The sequence below is a fragment of the Poecile atricapillus genome, chromosome Z, assembly GCF_030490865.1.
Source record: "Poecile atricapillus isolate bPoeAtr1 chromosome Z, bPoeAtr1.hap1, whole genome shotgun sequence".
NCBI lineage: Eukaryota > Metazoa > Chordata > Aves > Passeriformes > Paridae > Poecile > Poecile atricapillus.
The window spans coordinates 126,568,847-126,588,866 of NC_081289.1; the positions used below are offsets into that span (position 1 = coordinate 126,568,847).

General features: G+C 41.2%; 2 protein-coding genes across 5 annotated transcripts in view; one reads left to right on the top strand and one right to left on the bottom strand.

Moving 5' to 3' along the window:
- The first annotated feature begins 3,410 nt into the window (after nt 1-3,410).
- Nucleotides 3,411-6,202, top strand: SMIM15 (small integral membrane protein 15). 4 transcript variants are annotated; one of them, XM_058826187.1, is made up of 4 exons: nt 3,411-3,501; nt 3,616-3,671; nt 4,100-4,317; nt 4,397-6,202. In XM_058826187.1, exon 4 carries the CDS (start codon nt 4,410-4,412, stop codon nt 4,632-4,634), a length of 225 nt encoding a protein of 74 aa, XP_058682170.1. In that variant the 5' UTR covers nt 3,411-3,501; nt 3,616-3,671; nt 4,100-4,317; nt 4,397-4,409; the 3' UTR covers nt 4,635-6,202. The 4 variants fall into 4 exon arrangements, with proteins under 4 accessions (XP_058682170.1, XP_058682168.1, XP_058682169.1 ...); XM_058826185.1 differs by having other exon boundaries at nt 4,100-4,264; XM_058826186.1 differs by having other exon boundaries at nt 3,412-3,501; nt 4,100-4,290.
- NDUFAF2 (NADH:ubiquinone oxidoreductase complex assembly factor 2) overlaps nt 6,203-20,020 on the bottom strand; it is a 58,867-nt gene continuing 45,049 nt past the window's right edge. Inside the window, exon 4 of the mRNA XM_058826184.1 lies at nt 6,203-7,274. Coding sequence (XP_058682167.1) covers nt 7,017-7,274 — 258 coding nt within the window. The 3' untranslated portion in view covers nt 6,203-7,016. The remainder of the gene's footprint in view (nt 7,275-20,020) is intronic.

A 20,020-nucleotide genomic window follows, 5' to 3' on the forward strand; every position in this document is an offset into this window, starting at 1 on the left:
AGAATAGTTTGTTGAGTTAACAAACCTCTCATACCAAGATTGCTTTTGCATGGGAACCTGCAAAGTTCTTACCTGCACTTAGAAATGATAGGCCAGCTATTAATTTAGCAGAGCAAGGCTTGATTTTATGAGGCCTTTCTTTCATAATTTCTCTACCTGTCTGCAACAGAATTCTACATAGCTCTTCTAAAAACAGAGATATTCAGCAAGTGGACTACACTGTGCCCAGGACATTAATAAGTATACCAAAGGATTACTGGAGAATTCATCTTGTACGTAGAAAAACCCCTAGTTTCACAGAACTAGTTTATCCTCAGACTGTACAAATGAGAGAAGGGTTGCTAGAGATTACACTGAGGGAACTACTTAGCAGCTTCCTTTTACAGAAAGATTCTGGACTACTGATACATGTCAACACATCTGAGTGAAATGAATTCATTTACTCAGAGCTTGTCTTCACCACTCACAACCAAACACTTCACAGACCCTACAGTCACTGCTGGTGTGAGAAAGGCTTTGCTGTCATACAAATAACTCTCCCTTTTTCCATGCCCGTATTGCATTCCCAGCATTGTATCCTATTTTATTATTTCTGGATTTTTGGAGTGCTGTTTCCATTTCCCTGCCCACTCCCTCGTTGTGATCTTTGATCAGTGGATCCTTTCCTGACAGATACAAGATTAATGACTGTCTTAAAATACACACATACATGTATGTATAGGTACATACATGACTATAAATAACAGAACAGGGTCACTTAAAGGAATTCTAGATTAGATGTAAAAGAAAGAGCAGATTTGCAAAGTAGCAATTCAGTGACAAAATGATGGCTAACATAAACACATGTTTAATGTGGTCTTTAAGTATTCCAATGGTGTATTAAGGGTTGGATGCTTTGTTGAAGTTGTAGTTAATTCTGAAATTTCTATTCTCTCTTTGATTACTTAAACAATGGCTGATAAATTTGGAAAACCAAAACAAGTATCCTGATCAACCTTGTGGTTGAAATATTCTGAATTTGGTTAAGTGCAAGCCACAAATGAAGCCTCCCCACCTGGTCGTATTCCCATAACATCTCTTCATTCCTATTAAAGATGCAGTGCAGCTTTCAGTGAAGGTGGTAGTCTGGGCCTGTCTTCTCTACCTAGCCATGTGTTTTCACAGATCTTAAAAGGACCAAAATTTTTATGTACAAAACTTCTAGAACTTTTCCAATATAATCAGTGAATAGCTTCACAAGCTGTCAGGGAGAGAAGGACAGCAGGAAAAGTAATTACGTAAGATGTGTTTTCGAGGAAAAGCAAATTTAAAATCCCTGCCTTTTTTTTCTTCCCCACCACAATGAATCAGGTACTTTTCCACTTTAAAAAAATAAGGCAGAGAAAGCATTGAAAGACAGACAGATGAGACAATTTCTATTATGTGAAAGACTGGAACTGGAAATTAATTTTGCAGTGGTTATATTAAAAAGCTTGTATATAGCTGGTGACTAAGTCAGTGCTTATTTTGGAAGATGTATCTGTATCTGTCAGATGAATCTGACATTCAAGCATCAGAAATGTAACTGTGTCCCCTCTAGCTGAATATGCAATTTTACCAGAAATAGGATACACTAACGTAATAGCCCACCTACTTTTAACTTAGCTACGTAGCCATCCAAAAATGCATTGTGATACCATTAGATACAACATCTCAGAAACAGTATCCAGGATCCAGTAAATTGATATTGTTATATTTTGACAAGATTTACAAACCATAGACCAAAAATGGATCCATAACTTCTCTGAGAGTTTTAATGCTCACATAAACAGCTGAGTAACAGAGGTACAGAGATAGCTCCCAAAGATTCTGGAGTCTCTGGGTGCCCTGGACTGAAAGCTAGCCAACATTATTCCAATTTACAAAAAGGGCATGAGGGAAGATCCAGGAAGACCTGTTGGTACAATCTTAGTACCTGGAAAAATTATGGAGAAGATCACACTGGCTGCAGTTGAAAGGCACTTGAAGAATAATGCAATCATCAGGCAGAGTCAACAAAGTTTCACAAAAAGAAAGTCCTATTTGGCTGATTCGATATCCTTCTACAACAAGGTCACTTGCCTAGTGGGTGAAGGGAACGATGTAGATGTAGTTTTCCTGGATTTCGGAAGGATTAAGGATTCTTAATGGATTAAGTCTGGATTAAAGCTTCTGATACTGCCCCTCACATCATCCTTCTGAACATGATATCCAACAGTGGGCTCACGGTGTGCTGGGTGAAGACCTGTCTGAAAGGCAGAGCTCAGCAGGGTGCAGTGACTGGGGCTGCATCAGGCTGGTGACCAGCCACCAGCAGTGTTCCTCAGGGTGCAATTCTTAAAAACATGGTGTAGCTTTTGGTCAGCCCTGAAGTGGCCAGGCAGTTGTACCAGATAATACTTGTAGGGTCCCCCTCTCTCCTCTCTCCTCTCTCCTCTCTCTCCCCTCCTCTCCCTCTCCTCCAGGTTGAACACAACAGTCAGGCTTTTAATAACAACACACAAGTAAAGGATTTTTCCACATTGCAAAAAATTCATTCCACAGACTGAAACTAAAGCTATCTAGATTATTAGTTGGGTGTCCTGTCTCCTCAATAACTCTTTAGGAAAGTAGATTTTTATTTGCCTGTTTTCTGCCCTTGAAATAATATAAATATTAACACAGAAAAAAAGATATATGAAAGCAGATTGCAGTGGTGACATTTGCCGGTATAGTACAGAGAACTGATCCTGAATTTCTGAATTCAGTTTGAGGGATTGCAACATCCTCTCATGCATTAACCTAATATGCTAATCTACACTTTTCCTTGCCTTGGAAACATAACGAAGCTGTTATTCATATCTGTGTGCTTGTGCAAAGGGAGCAGTCTTGGTGCAACATACAAAGGCAAAACGGGATTATTTTTTTTTTTTAATTGATTTTTTCAGTACGAGCATATTAAAGGCTCAGAATAAACGAGGTCGGCTGAGTATTTTGCTTAGGTCAGTCCAATGGGGAGCAGTGCAATAGCCAGCGGCCATGTGGTCCCGAGAAAAGCCACGGTGCGCCCACCCGAGCGGGTCAGCGGTCCCAAAGGACCAGGACAGACTGGTGGCATCTCGCCGAGGTCCTGGCAGGGTACCCGCGTTCTGATCTCTCGCACCGAGCGGCGCCAGCACGGCCGAGCGCACGGAGACACCGCGGGGCTCTCGGCTCCGGTGCGAGCAGCATTCCCGCTTCCAGAGGCTATTCCACACCGTGAACTACCCATCCGGGTACCTCGGAAACGCCTTCTTCCCGGCTTACAGCTTTTTTTCTCAATGTGCTGGCAGCCCAGCTGGCGCCGGGCGGGGCGGGGGAAGGCGGCGCGGACGGAGCCGCTCCAGCCCCGCGGCGGGCGGGCTCTGCTGCCGCTGCCGCTGCCGCTGCCGCCCGGCCGGGCTGGGCGGGGCAGGCGCCTCCTTCCTGTTTCCGCCCGCGATCCCGGAGCCCTGCAGGGCCGCGGTACCGCGGGGCAGCGGCGGGCGGGGGGCGGCCCCGGGAGCGCGGCTCGGGCGGGGGGCGCCGGCGGCGGGGCCGCGTTCCCGTCCCCTCACGGCCCGTGTATTCTCTCCGCAGGGTGCTCGGCTCGCCCTTCCGCCGCTCGGCAGGCCCGGAGGGTGCCCGGGCCGCAGGTGAGGCGGTGCCGGCCGCGGCGGGGAGGGAGGCTCGGAGGGAGGCGGTGGAGCCGTTCGCCAGGGAGGCGCTGCGGTGCTTTTGGCTGCCCCGCTGCCGGCAGTACAGCACCCAAAACACTGCCGCGCCTCCCTGGTGAAACCTACAGAGACAAACCGACCGGGCTGGCTTCCCTTCACTTCCAGAGAGCCACAAAGCGCACTCTTTTCCCACTTAGCAGTATATTCTTAGTAGCATTTGCAGCTCTGTTGGATTAAATGCGTAATTATTTTATAAGCACTGAACTTTAATGTCGGGTCAATGCTTTGTATTACACTTTTACATACTATGCACTGCTTTTAACTTCTAGCAAAAATAGCCCTGGACTTTGATAGTGAACAACTATCAATAATGACAACTTATATTAAAATGGCACTTGGTATCCTAGGGTTGGAAGGGACCGCTGGGGATCAGCCAGTCCAACCTCACTGCCAAGGCAGGGTCGCCTAGAGCAGGTGACACAGGAACCTGTCGACGTGAGCTTTGCATATCTCCAGAGGGAAACTCCATGACCTCCCTGGGCAGCCTGCTCCAGTTCACAGCCACCCTCAATGTAAAGTTGTTCTTCCCCATGTGAAGGTGGAACTTCTTGTATTTTGTTCTTGTGTATGAGTGCTTTCAGTTTGCTGAGTTCTCATTTTGCTGAGTACTGTTCTTTCAAATATTCCACAATATTTCTCAATAGGAAAACAGAAAAGATGTTCGATATTAAGGCTTGGGCCGAGTACATCGTGGAGTGGGCTGCCAAGGACCCCTACGGCTTTCTCACGACCGTGATCTTGGCTCTCACGCCGCTGTTTGTAATTAGTGCGGCACTGTCATGGAAGCTTGCGAAAATGATTGAGGCCCGGGAACGAGAGCAAAAGAAGAAACAGAAACGCCAGGAGAACATTGCAAAAGCCAAACGAACAAAGAAGGATTAAACGGGCAAAATGGCCTTCCTTGTGCAAAGAATCCACTTTTAAAATGAAATACTTGTACATTTTGTGTTGTAACTGTCCTTTGATACTTGATCCTGTTATTTCTTGAAGTATGAAATTTAATACTTCCAGTGCATTTTTCCTGCTGATTTGTGTTAAAATTTGCCCAAGTGACAGTTGTTAGAGTAATTTAATTTACTACTTGTATTCTAGTGCAGGTTGCTTTTCTAAATTTGCATGTTAAATTAAAAAATTAACCTCTTGGGTGGCTCTGAAGGTAGATTATTTTTTTTCTCTTAGCTGAGCTATGACTTAACAAGTGTCTTAAAATTGTCAAATTTAAGGGGAAATGTGAATAATAAACTGGATTACAGGAATGCAAGTTTTGGCATACCTTGAGCAGGGCTGTAGAGACAAGCTAGCTGTAGCATTAGATAGCAGACACGACTGATTTCCTTTAAGGTCACTGCATATGGCTGTGCGTGTCCACAGTGGCTGCTGCAGTGTCTTTGATGGTGGTGCTTGTCTGCACAAATAACCTACCTTAGCTTTTCCTGTTTCCTGAACTACAAGCCATCAACAGCCTTCAGCCCAAGTTCTAGGAAACTGATTGCTTGTTCGTATTAGCTTCTTATTAGCTTCACTTCTTGTAAGGCACTCATGTTCTATAAAATACAGTACTCTTGTTTGGTCTTCCCTAACAATCACCTGAATGCTCCACCTACAACTAATTTGTTTTTGCCTTCATGAACTCCTTATGTCTCAAAGCCATAAATGGGGTGAGACCAAAGACCCAGGTGGCCTAGTGTTCTGAGTCCCAGAGACCTATGGCAGATGGCTGTGCAAGGATGATGCACAAGCAGGTGACAGTAGTTCTGCTTGCTAACCTTCTGGCTACCTTTGATCTAAGGCATGAGTTTAGATAGGACTTTTGTTCTTATGGCCCTTGAAATTCTGCTGCCTTACAGACAGGTTGCAAGATGCTGACATAAAAAAAAGTCAGGTTTGTGTTGTAAATACATCAAAATTATTAAATCTTGTTTCCAATTAATCTCTTCTTAACAGAACTGAGTAATTTTTCAAATAATTTTTTAATAATAGTCTGTGTTGGCCTCTACATAGTCTAGTTCAAAAGAACTTGTAGCAGTCATTTTTACATTTCACATATTTCTAAACAGCAGCATAGAGTGGTTTTTCTAGCATTCTAGCAGCTACTCTTTGATCAGGATTAAAAATAAAACCTTAAAATAATACCATTGTTCAACTGAAGAGACTTACAGAGCTGGCTGACACCAAGGGGGATCAGAAGTGGGGAGTCTAACTGAAATTACTTTAAGTAAGTGTGAAGTTGATCCCCTTTCAATTTTGTTGGTGAAAGCAAGCATTATTGGAATATGACATTTGGGCATTTTATAAATATGTGAGATTTAAGTCTCCACGTTTTGTATGGTGTTGTCAAATATGTTAAAAAATGTGTTTGACCTTTGATACCTACATAGCTTGAAACACAGGGAGGAGAACTGATGAGGGATACGCTCCGTAAATAAATTTGATACTTTTTGAAAAAAAAATTGTGTGGTCTCTGTTTTTATTTGAAGTTCTCAAACATCTCTAAGCAAATCATCTGCATATTTTATGTCTCTAAACTATGGCCAAAATTATCTAAACATCTAGGGAAGTCCACGGATATAGCAGGAACAAAAACCAATTTATTTAGTTAAATATTCATGACAGTCCCTTGTCCCAGACCTAGTGCTATTTTCCAGCAACTTTATCAAGTACTTCTAGCTTCCATGATAGCAGTTATATGTAGTTTAACTTGATTTTACCCTGTGAAAATTGCTGTCTGCAAATCAAACATTCAAATATGCTGACTGTTCTAAGTTACAAGAACATCTCTACTATGAGTACAGTGTGTAATCAGTGTAGTGTCATAGTGATTTCTGTTAATGAAATCAACTTTTGCATCTGCTTGCCAGCAGAAAGCACGCTGGCCCTGCCAAGGGATTTATTCTGAAGAGAGATCTTGGCCAAGGTTTGGGAAAATGTAAGTTTACTGACTACAACTCTCACCTCAAGAACAGTTTTAAAACTAAATTAGTCTTTAAGGAAAAAAACAATTTAGAATTTAAGAAAATTTAGATAGTCTTTTAACTATGAATTCAAGAGTAACTGATGAACAGCAACTGTCATAACCAAACTTAGAAACACATCCTGTTTTTCACTAAACCAAATACTTTATTGTGATTAAGCCTATTTGAATAGTTCTGCAAAAGTAACTGAAACTGCTTTGTAATACTACTTTATTGTGCTATTGTATATAACAACTGCGTATGTCATCTGTTACAATATTTATCCATTAACAACATCTGTCCATTAAATTGCTTATTTATTTTGACTATTCCCGCTGCCTGGTGGCATCCAGGCCCCTGGCTGGAAGGTGTTTGCAGTGCTTGTGGGGTCTTGTGAGGGCTCCTTCTTTCCATAATAAGGGGCAGATGCATGGCCTTTAACCTGAGTATGACTTGGTTCAGCAACAAGTCCTTCCTCATACTCCTTGGCCTGAAGCAGCTTATCCTTTTCAGATACATCCTTGACTTTCTGCTTCATTTCTTCTCTGTAATTTTCATTCCTAAGAATCTCCTAAGAACACAGTAAAAAGATAACTAGATAAGTAAGAAGCAAATGCAATACAGTGTTGTAATAAAACATTTTAAACAGTCATTTGTTTTCTTATTTTTATAATCGCCATTTTCAGGTATTAAAGTAAAATAAAATGTGGCAAAATAAGTTGCTTTTCCACAACTGCAAATTCAACTTTATTTTAGAAGGTTATGTTTGGATCATTTTGTTGAAGAAAAACTGCATTGTCATCACAATCCACTTCACTATTCTACTGGAGCAAAAAGAAGAAATCAAGAAATTAAATACAGTTTTCAACAAATGTGAAAGTACATTAAAAGTAAGGCTATTTTTTCCCTTGTTTCCTATGTAGGAGTTGATCCTTACAGCTATTTATCATTTGCATCTCTTCCTGTAATTCACTATGCCTGTGGCGCTAGGTACCTGTGCCTCAGGGCAGTTTTGGGACAGAGTGCAACCTTTGGGGTCTTGCCTAGTGCAAGACTACAAAATAAGTAACTAAAATCACAAAATCACAGATTGGTCAGGTTGGAAGACAGCACAGTGGGTCATTTAGTCCAACTTCATTCAACCTCCATGCTCCAGCAGGGTCATCCCAGAGCAGACGGCACAGGATTGTGTCCAGATGGTGCTTGATTATTTCCGGTGAGGGAGACTCCTCAACCTCTCTGGTCAGTCTGTTACAGTGCTCAGTCAATCCCACAGTGAGGAAACTCCTCCTCACATTCGGGTGGAACTCCCTGTGCATCAGTTGCTGCCCATTGCTTCTTGTCCTATTGCTTGGCACCACCGAGCAGAGCCTGGCTTCAGCCTCTTGACACTCTCCCATCAGATACTGATAGACATTGATCATGTCCCCATTCAGTCATCTCTCTTCAGCTTTTCCTTGTAGTAGGGATGCTCCAGTCCCCTAATCAAATTCACTGCCCTCTTCTAGATGTGCTCCAGGAGCTCCATGTCTCTTGTCCTGAGGAGCCCAAAACTGGACAGAGCATTCCAGGTGAGGCATCACTAGGGATGAGTACAAGGGCAGGATCACCTCCCTCCACCTGCTGGCAAAGCTTTTCCTAATGCCCCCCAGGATCCCATTGGCCTTCCTGGCCACCAGGACACACTGCTGGCTCATGGACAGATAGTTGTCCACCAGGACCCCCAGAGCTGCTCCCCAGCAGGTCAGCCCCAGGCTGTGCTGGTGCCTGGGGTTGTTCCTCCCCAGGTGCAGGACCCTGCATTCATCCTTGTTGAATTATCAGGTGATTCCTCTCTGCCCATCTCTCCAGCCTGTTGAGGTCCTTCTGAAGGGCCGCACAGCACTCTGGGGTCTTGGCCATTCCTCCCAGCTCTGCATGTTCAGCAAACTTGCTGAGGAGGCATCTGTCCCTTCACCCAAGTCACTGGTGAGTGAGTTAAACAATACTGGGCCCAGTACTGAACCCTGGGGAGCACCACCGGTGACAGGCCTCCAACTAGACCTGTGCCAGTGACTACAGCCCTCTGGGTTCTGCCATTCAGCCAGTTCTCAATCCACCTCACTGTCCACTCCTCCAGCCCACACCTCTTCAGTTTTCCTACAAGGATGTTGTGAGCGACAGTGTCAAAAGCCTTGCTGAAGTCGAGGTTCTACTGCTCTCCCCTCCTCTGTCCAGGTAGCTCAATCAGGTTGATCAAGCACGACTTATCTGCAGTGAATCCATGCGACTATTCCTGGTCACCTTCCAGTCATCCATGTGGATAGAATGGCCTCCAGAATTAAGAAAAAGGCTGAATTATTTTATCCAGTTTACAAGTATATGGAAGAGTTAAGAACATATACCAGTACACTCCTCTGTGAGCAAGAGACTATGACAGGATTTTAGTAATTTAGGTGTTAAAATACATGTGATACTGACAAGTGTTGAAATATCAACTATAAACACCTGATTTAAATGACAGTAATTAAAGTAAACCCTATATCGGGAATTGACCATAGCTGGATGCCAGATGCCCACCAGAGCTTGTCACTCCCAGTGACAAGAGGACAGAGGAGAGAAAATATAATGAATAGTTCACAAGTTAAGGACTATGAGAGATCACACACCAAATACACAAGCAAAACAGACTCAATCCTATTGCAGGATGATGAGAAGTAAAACAAGATTTTAAAATCACCTTTCCCCTCCCCAACACCCTTCCTTCCCAGCTCTGTCTCCTCTCCCTAGCAAGTGCAGGGAGGCAGGCAATGGGACTTATGGTCAGTTCATCATACATTCCTGCTGTTGCTCAGGGAGAGGAGTCCTTCCCCTACACCATCATGGGATCCTGCCCATGGGAGACAGTTCTCCATCGACTTCTCCAATATGAATCCATCTCATATGCAACAGTCATCCCCAAACTGCTGCAATGCAGGTCCCTTCCATGCAGTGCAGTACTTTAGGCACAGCCTGCTCCAGCGTGGGTCCCCCACAAGTCCTGCCAGGGCCCTGTTCCAGCACGGGCCTCCCATGGGTTCACAGCCCCCTCTCAGGCATCCACCTGCTGTGGCCTGGGTCTCCTCCAGGGGCTGCAGGTGGCTCTCTGCATCCCCAGGGACCTCCAGGGGCTGCAGGTGGATCTCTGCATCCCCAGGGGTCTCCAGGGGCTGCAGGGCCACAGCTGCCTCACCATGGTCTGCACCACGGGCTGCAGGGGAACCTTAGCTCCAGTGCCTGGGGCACGTCCTGCTCCCCCTTCTGCACTGCCCTGGGTGTCAGCAGGGCTGCTCCTCTCACATGCTGTCACGCTGCTCTTCACTGATGGCAATTACAACTCTGCAAAACTTTTTCAAGTCTCCTTAAATATGTCATCAGAGAGGCACTACCACCATTTCTGATGTGCCCAGCCTTGACTAGAGGCATGTCCATCCTGGAACTGGCTGGGAATATCTCTGCCAGACATGGAGAAAATTTCTGGTAGGTTCTCATAGAAGCCACCCCTGGAGCTGTCCCACTACCAAAACCTGGCCATACAAACCCAGTACACCTTATATTAGAGGTACCACAGAAAGTAACCCTTTTTCCTAGTTCTTAGTTGCCTCTGTACTTAAAATCAGAGATACACAGAACAAAGGCAGAACCCTTTGCATACAAATAGAAATTGAATGGAAATACACAATATACAAATGACTTTGCAAACTGAAGAGGGGTGAAAATTCTCACATGCTCAAATAGAAATATTGCCAAGCATAACAAGATCAAATTTTCAATAGTCTGTATTAGCAAAACTTCTCTGTGGCATCTCTCAATTCTATTCATTTACCACATGGCTATTTAAAACCACCACAACCTTACTGATTTTAAGGGGATTACTCCTATGCCGATTGTATTAAACCACTACTGAGGAACAAGTAAAGCAAACACCTTTGTGATAACTGTAGACTGAATCACTGTCTCTGCTAAAACAATAGGAAGTGATATATTAAAATACAAACATAACCTACTTACTGAGAACAGCTATTATTAATTTAAAATCTCTTCAAGTGATTACTTCAACATGAAGTTATCTTAGTCAGGTAAGAGCAGCTGTAACTAAATGCCAAATGCTCCAAGTCCATTTTAAATGTTGATACATAATCTGTTCTCTTTCAGACTCAAATAAGGCTCTTTCAATCAGCTTTCTGTGGACAAAGTATAATTTGTGTCGTGGTTTTGAACCAGTAATTAACAAAAAGGGGAAAAAAGAATTATTTATTTCTTGCTGTGAGATATGGATTAAAACAAGAGCAAACTAAGCATAAAACTTAAAAGGAATAAAGAAAGTTTATTGACAAACTACAAGAATAAGAACATGTCCTGGGTTGATTATGATGTTAAATTGTATCCCCATTCGTCCACCTAACCCAGAGACAGATTTTATACTCTTAAAATTCCATCTAAGAGTAAAAGTGAGTGGAAAAGAAGCACCGAGTCTGTTATCAGAGACTGTACTTGCTCCCCCCACATCGGGAGTTTTGACTACAGCACAGACAGAGAACAAGAGACAGATCGCCTTGGCTTTCCAACTAGCCAGAGCAGAGAGGTCTTCCTGGACTGTTTTCTTTCCCTTTTCTGAAACGAATCGAACCTGCTTTGGACTGGGGACTCGGGGGAGCACCGGGAGCTTGCACCCGTGGACTACCGGGAGCCCAGCCTGGGCAGCGGCATTTTCCAGCGCCAGAGGGACTGGTAACAGAGCAAACACCCACAGGAAAGAGACCCTCTGAAGTTTGTCATCTCTTCTGAAGGGCGAGAGGTTTTGTAATTTGATATCATTCATTTTTGTGCTGAGTGGTGCTGTGCCTGTGAAATAAACAGGTTTTTTCCACTTCTCTCAGAGAAATCTCTTCCCGAACCGGTTGGGGGGTGGGGGAAAAGAGCCACGTGGGTTTGCTTCCCGGGGGGGGGAAGCCCCACTGGAGGTTTTCTCCTAAATTTGCCCTAAACCAGGACAGAACACCAGAATAAACTTTTAGAAAAACCTTTTCATTTCTCACTGCCTACCATTCTTTTGTTCACATGACAACAGAGACAAAAACTTCATAATTTTGATGGTTTAAACAATTTCAATTCTTTCTACAGTCTTTCCATCAGTTTCTGTAAAGAAACAGACGTTCCTGTTAATTTATGGAGTTTCTCACAAGAAAGCTACTTTTGTTATAGTTTTCTGTTTCCTTGATATCAGCTGCCCAGAGCTGCTGTTATCAAAGCCCACCCCTCCCATTCCACATCACTCTAAAATGTGTTATGGGTCATGATGTTTAGGGATAGTATTTTTAAGGATAAGTTAGTCAAAGGCAAAAAGTATTCTTCATCTGTTTCTGCGAGCTTCACTAGAAAACAGTTTTCTCATTGCCTCTCAAGGCTTCAAATCTCCCAGCACTTCACTATACCACAATTACTCTACTTTTTACTCAAATTTACACTTTGAACACTCTATTCCTCTCCATACTCCATCATGAATTAAAGGACTTCATTGTCCATCCCCAGAGTTTTAACAGAAAGATATTTCAGCTTAATTAAAGCATCTTCTTAATTCTCTACCTTTCTTGACGCTTCTTTTCTTTCTTGCCACTAATAGTTTATAAAGTCTCTTTTCATGTTGATCACTCTCCTTTTCTCTCTCTGGATAAAAAGATTAATCCGCAAGTCTCATCTGGATAAGAAAGAGTTAAAATCCTGCCCAAGCTTTTATAAATGGTTTGGTGATCTCTGCTGAACAGGAGCTGGAGCTGTCTGCTATAGAAAGTTCCTCATAGCTGCTGTAGAGAGTGTAGCCGGTGCCTCTGCTTGCTGCAGGCTTAGAGCTCTTCTTCTTCTTTACTTGACAGTTTTCTGGTAAATTCCATCACGGCAAAACCTGCAGCCAAGCCAGGAACCGGCCTGGCCCAGCTTGGCTCGGAGCAAGCTCCCGCAGGCCCCATCTCCCGGCCGGGAGAACGGCAGGCCCAGCCCGGCCCCCGCCCGGCCACGTGCCGGGCAGAGAGCGAGAGGCCGAAGCTCCGCTACTTTTCACAGCCAGGAAAACAAAGAGAACCACAGTGTTCTGGTTGTACACTTTAAGGTGGGGTTCACAAGTTGATCTCACTTTTCAATGGCTAAAACTGCTGTCAATTCTCAGCAATGACCGATAATTGGTCATGAGAAAGACTCCCGGCAGTCCCCAGCAACTTTAACTTTCTTAAAGGTAAAGTAACCCCATGACATTGTGATATAGTAAAATGAAAAAGTGGATCTTAAAAAAAAGCCAAAACAACATGAGAAATTATTCTTATTAGCAAATGCAAAAAACCCACCCCAAACTGAAGCGACTTATTCAGAATTTTCTATACAATCTACCATGACAAAATTTTTCTACTACAAAATATACACATTCATTTTTGGCATTAAACTCATGCCACTAACATGTACACTGAAATATGAATTGGAAATACTGGGTCAATTGGCATATTAGAAAAACTGGGTCAAATATTTTATCACTTTGAGACTCCAGTGCTACCCAATCCTTTACTGTATGGTTTGCTATAAAAAGTAACTTAAAAGCTAGTTTGTTTGTGAGTTTTTTCCTTTGTTTAAGTTACATTGTCAGTTTCAGAACACTTATATTCTCTCCTCCTCCAAGATGAATCACAGTACTTTATAAGATGGCTATCTTTACTATAAACTGCCCCCCCCAGTAAATTTTGTAGTAAAACATAAGTACATGAACATGCAACGTGCTCTGACCATTACGGGAAGTACAAAATTTTTCTATCCAACCCAGAGAACATATTCTCTTTCAGATAGCTGCAGCTTTTTAAGGATTAGCTTGTTCTTCCAACACTTTCTTTTTGTACAAATAAATTATATAAATTGAACCAGCAATTCTCATGAAGTACATGGCATCTAAAGAGTATCAAAAATGTCCTCCAAAATTTTTATCACAAGAAAACTCTAAGAACTGGGGCTATACTGCAAAACTAAAAAACAAAAAATGCCTTAAGATATCCAGCCATATTTTAATGTAGTTGAAATCCATACATGCAGATGTTCACTTTGAAATGCATCAGCTCCCAGCATACAGAATAGGATACACATGATATGCCAAGAGCTAGGTTCAACTACATGTTCTGCAGTTTATTTTTAGGTGGAAAGTTAAACAAGACATTTTGTCACTGCAGGTTGTACAGCTTTGGTAATTATTTTAAGTTGTACGATGTTTTTAACACTTCTAATGTTTGGAGCTTCATGTCTTCCCTCCTTAGGAAGGCAGAGTTTAAAAAAGTGATGTGTAAGGTTTTCTTGAAGAACATTATTATTAAGGAAATACCAAAGTAGCCCTTTGTAGAGTTTGAGGCAGCTGTTTTTCATCCACAAAACTGCTGGCTTCTGCATAATCTGACATCTTAGTATTGGTACCAGCTGCATGATCAAAGAATGAAAGATGGCCTGCTTCTAGGAGCAACACAGCTTAAGACATGTTGCTGTCTTCCAAGGGTGTTACTGCAAAAGCCATCGGGCTGTATTTCCGGCCACCAGCATGAAATTTTTAACTTTTGTTTCAAACTGTGTATTTTTCAAATCTCTCATATAACTCCAGCAGCTGAGTTGTACCACAAAGTATCCTCTGTGGTGTGGAAACTGTATTCACCTCCATTCTACACAAAGAGAAAAATCCAGACAAAGGATTTTAGATGCCTACCTGACTGTACTGGAAGACCTGCTTTGTAGGGTCAATATTTGGAATGCAGTGTTCTTTCACTCTTAAAGACTCTCTCATTGTCACTCCTTTCCCCTTCCTGAATAAACTAGTAGCCTTATAGAATGAATAAAATTAGTTCCTCTTGGAAGGAAGATGTCATGAATACAAAAGAGGGTTCTCTATACACAATTATTCCTCCAAGTGGAGTCTGTCTCAGTAGTGACCAGTCTTGGCTGAACACTTCTTGCTATTCTTCTCCACATGCAAGCAGCATTACTGAAACCTTTCTATCCCTGCAGCACCTGCTCAACCTCACATCCTGAGGAACCAGCCCTCCCCTCACTGTATCCCCCTCAGCCCTCAAGCCAGCCACAGCCACGCCAGCACCTGCCTCCTACAAAACATTTTCAACCTCCCGAGTGCAAAGTTGTGAACAGCACATCACTGCAAATGCATGCAGATACACAGTACAGTGTCTAAGGGGCAGGGCTTAAATGTTATTTTAACAGATTGGCACCTTCCAGAAGGTTTTCTAAAGACACTAGACTTAATGCTTTAATTACAAGGGGTTTATTTATTATTAATTTTGAGAAAAATGTCACATTTCTTTTCAGATTGCTTAGTATTTTGATTAAATTTGAAATAAATAGCTTCTTTATGTTGTATTAGAAACTATTTTAACTTCCCAAGTTATTGTAAATTGAAACACTCATGATTTCTCTTCATTTGAATCTTGTTAGCTAGTGACTGTTTGATGCCAGAACTGAGAAACAGCTGGACAGATTATATGTTTTTCAACTGTAGACAGTGCAATTCATAGAATACTTACATTTCGTGTCTAGTTTGAATATTTTATGTTTAATCATGAATTAATTTGAACTTAGAACTCTGCCTGTTAAAAATTCATACCTGTATGTTGACAAAAATTTTAAAAATAACAAATGGAATGAAGAAATTGTTTTGGCAGAGTATTAAAAATATTGATGTAATACAATTTAACTTGTCAGAATTTTTCTTCATTATCAAATTAACTAAAACTCAGGCAAAATACTAGAAGTTAAGCTGAGTCACCATTTTTTATAACATCATCAAACAATTAAATTAACTCCGTTTTCCAGTTTGACAAGTTAAACAGGCAAGATGAAGTAATTGGCTATTACATCATATTTCAAGAGTAGGAGGCAGAGAGAGGACCTCATCTTTGGGAAGCACTGAATGTTCTGATCCAGGGCAGGTCTTGATAACTCAGCAACTGAACATGAGATCAGCAGTACCAGTTTGGGAATGAGAAATAATGTCGTAAATGAAAAGCTGTCACTGCATGGCAAAAACAGAGGGACAGTTTGAAATAGAAAGTCTTATCTGGATTAGCCAAAATAGTTATTTAAATCAAGCATTGACTGCTAATTTTGCAAAGAACATACATTTAATATCCTTGGTCCGCCAACAAACAATGTTAATCAAATCAAGGTAAGATTTGCTTTATGCAGGTTCAGTTTTTTTATCTCTCATCAGTTACAATATTTAGTTTTATATGCAGTGCTAATAGCACATTTACTACCAAGCTAAATCAGTTAAATATTAATCATAACTCACAGAAATTTTTGTTTAAATTAAATCTGCAGACAAGCAGTGCTTACTATTACTGAAGTACTACAGTGGTAGCTATGAACTACAGAACCTCTGGCATGAGCTGACATAGTTTCTAGGGCACCACAGTGTAACAGCACACGTGTTTGGCATGAAAAGGTAGCAAGTGGCCAAAGGAAGAGACACTGGACTGTAAAGCATATTACCAATACATGGAGACAGTAGAGGTTTGTGCCTGAATTATTTTTACAGTTCTGCAAAGATATTTGTCCAGAACTACACATATATTCAAGATTACAGATGAAACTGTGTAGAAGCAATAAAAACCGCAAATTAGCCTGGCACCACTGCACTCTGCCCTGAATAAAGGGCAATGCATAGCCCTGATCCCCACAGAGCAAACAAGGAACTGTAGCTGTGACTCAGTCGCAGTTTGGGCCTTGCTTCCCTTAATCTACATATGATGTAATCTGTACCAGCCCTTTTCCTGGTACGCTTCACTTTGCCCTCCACCCCCACTCAGCTGTGCTGTCAGTGAATCAGGACACAGAACCAGTGCTCCATGCACTCCTTCCCACATGGATAGGAGCAGAAGAGCAGCAGCAGATCTTTTCTCTGCAGCTTTAGAATCTGCAGCATGGGCAATTTTGGATGCAATGGGACAAACTGGTGCCCCAATACTCCTCTGCGGAGGTTGACAAGCAGTTATAAGTCAAACTTGAAGAGAAAGGTAAAATGAACAATAGGAAAAATTAAAAAAAATTATGGCTTCTGCAAATGTTTGATTTATTATTTCTTATTGACTTCTATGACTACTCCCTTCTATTTAAAGTCTTTGTAGCTCAGTTCTTTATATTGTCAATTTTTACTGCCCTTTTGCATGGAATAATAATCCTCTCTGGAATCACACATAATTTACTATGCAAAATGCTATTTAGTGCAACCTAAGTTATTAAATATCTTAGTTGTGGTTCTAGATAACAGTGGTGGAAAATATTTTGTTTGGAGAAATGTTTATCCATGCGCTTTTAAAATATTGTTTCCTTGAACTGTCAATCGTACTGTGCAGCTTTTGGTGGCTTCAGGAGTAAATTACTCATGTGCTAAGCCCTAGTCTCTATGTAAGAATGTCCAATCTCCATGTCAGTGTTCTCATTTTACAACTTCTCAGCTGAAGCTTCCGAAGGCAGATAGTGACAAAACTATACCATGCAATCCCAACAGTGTCAAACAAGGCATTTTTCTAAACTGCATTTCATTCTCCTTAAAGGAATGTAAATTCCGTGTAAACTTACCTACATGAATGAACCTACTTTTGATCACACCATCTCTCAAATAAGTAATACTTATGATCAAACAAATGGGAAGAGTGTATATACATTGTGGGAACTAAACAGAATTTAATTTCAATGCAGTTGTTCAGGGGTTGAGAGAAAGAAACCTTATGCTTATTACAACTCACTGAAGTATGTTTTTTCTTCACTTGACAAGGAGTTTGCCAAAACAGGTAATTATGGATACCCTAGAAACAGTTTGAAAGAATAGAGGCATCATCACAGAGGGTTTTTTTAGCTCTTTTTAGCTTCTTTCACCTTCTATCCAACTTACTCAGAACCCACTGAATTTTATAACTGTGTAACAAGTACATAGTGCAGGGGAAAGGCAGTCATTTAGTATATTTTTCAATTTCAAACTATTTTCAGGATAATTAAAGGAACATGCAATTCCACTTTACTTCCCATGAAATATTAATATAGCACATACATGCATACAGACCAACAGAAAGGTTTCAGTTCAAACTGAGACTTGTGTCTGTGCAACCCTGTGTTGTGCTCCAGAGGAAGCAGCATCTGTTATCAACACAGAAGCACTACCTAGTACAAAGATCTCTGTACACACAGATGTGTTACAATGGGTTCACATCTACCACTTTCAGGATACCATGCTGGTGGGTTCAGAGATAAACCACATTTCTCTCCATACCAGTTTCTCTCAGTATTGCCATAATTGCAAGTTTCCTCATTAGTTTTCTGACACCCCAAGAAACTTTATTTCTATCTCCATTCTACAGACATGGCCTTATACAAGGCCAGGTTTCTCAGATACCCTTGAGCCTCAGGACATAGTCATTAGTAGTCTGTAGCTATAAGATCTGTTATGGGAGAAAATAAGGGTTAGATTTCTAAATATATTCGGGTATCTTGTGCTATAGATGGCAGGATTCTTTAAAAGCCTCTGCAAATCTGATGCCCTCTGAAATAAGAAAAAACATGAAACAGAAGTTAGGCACAGAAAGGCCTGAAGAGAGGTTTCCTCCCTGCCTTCATAAGCATCTTTTCTTTCCTTTCCAAACAAGATGGGAAAAATCCAAAATACAAAGGTGCCATGTTTCAAGTCAGCAGAGAAATCTGTAGCCAGAAGGAAAACTGGGAGGTAGGAGCATATGCAAGACAACATATTTACATTTACCTCAGAAATTTTTGGATGAGCTATATAGAAAGTATGCTACAGCTTAAAGAATGGAAGATAATAGCCTCTTAAAGAAACAATTTGCATGTATGGAACATGTTTTCTATAAAACAATTGCTGTATCTCAGGACAACTTTTGTTAATGAATTCTGACAATATTAAAGCTTAGCAGGTGAACTAATATGCATCTGAAGTGATATATTATTAAGTCTTCTTCCACAAAATAGCATTTGACTAAAATTATTCCAATATTGGTAGCCTTTAAAGCATTTTCATTAATTTAACACTGTAATGTCCCTGGACAATGGCATACTTCCTATCTGCCAAAACACTGGCTACATACATACATAATAAAGAAATTTATTAGTCAACTTAGTTATTAATCCCTAGTTAAACTGGTTAAAATTTAATTTAGAGATGCACAGGAATAAAGGAAATTATTTTCCTCAACCAACCATATATAATCATATTATATGATTATATCATTATAATGATTATATCATTATATCATATTTTCAATATACATATAAAAGTACAGACGACAGGATGCTACAGTACTGCAGAAATATACATATTCAAACTCAGATTCTCACTGTTATTAAGGAATATATGTACTGTACACATATTGTACACATGCTCAGACCTGGCAAAGGCGCGATCCAGAATTCTGTATCAAGACAGATTCCCTGATTACCATAAGAACAGAGTATGTTTAAGCAGAACATAAGAAACAAGGTGATCTGCAATAATTTGTCAAGATATCATCCTTAACATAACTGAGTTGAGACTTGGCATATTTCAAGCTGTAAAAAAATCAAAAGGTATCCAGTTATCCAGTATCCCAGAAAGTTATTTTAAAGCCCAAGGCTTCTAGCATTAACATTCCTTATGCAACTGGCCAGGTTAGATATAACCAAGGTGATGAGCAATATTCATGAGTTATGTCTAGCCAGACACAGAAGGCCAAGTGGCTTCCTTCAAAAATGGGGAAAAAGGGACGGGTGCACAAAGAGGAAAGAAACCATTAGGGATGTGGTATATTTAACACTGCACAAATATTCTTCCATTACAAAAAAAAAAGGGGGAGAAACTGAAGAAAGAGAGAGGTAAAGCCACTTCTGAGCAAAGTGAAAGCTTTATAATGGAAACAAGCAAGCAAACAAACAAACAAAAATATTAGTTAAGTGTTTGTAGAAGAAACAATGGCCTGAATACAAAACATGATCCAGTCTCGAGAAAATAATCAACAGACTTAGTTTGATGTCATGATCCAACTACTCTACCACTGTCAGGGAGGAACAACTCACATTTGTCCTCACTTAAATGACTGCCATGTCCCGATGATTATAAATGACATTTGGTTAGGCTACAGTATTTACCAAATCATTGGTTCCCAACATGTGGTCAGCAGTGTGATCCATAAGACTGAACTGCTTTGTGAAGCTGTATCTCTGCAATATTTTCAATTAAAAATTAGTAATAGACCTCATCATGAAACCTGAGCAGCTGGGCAACCT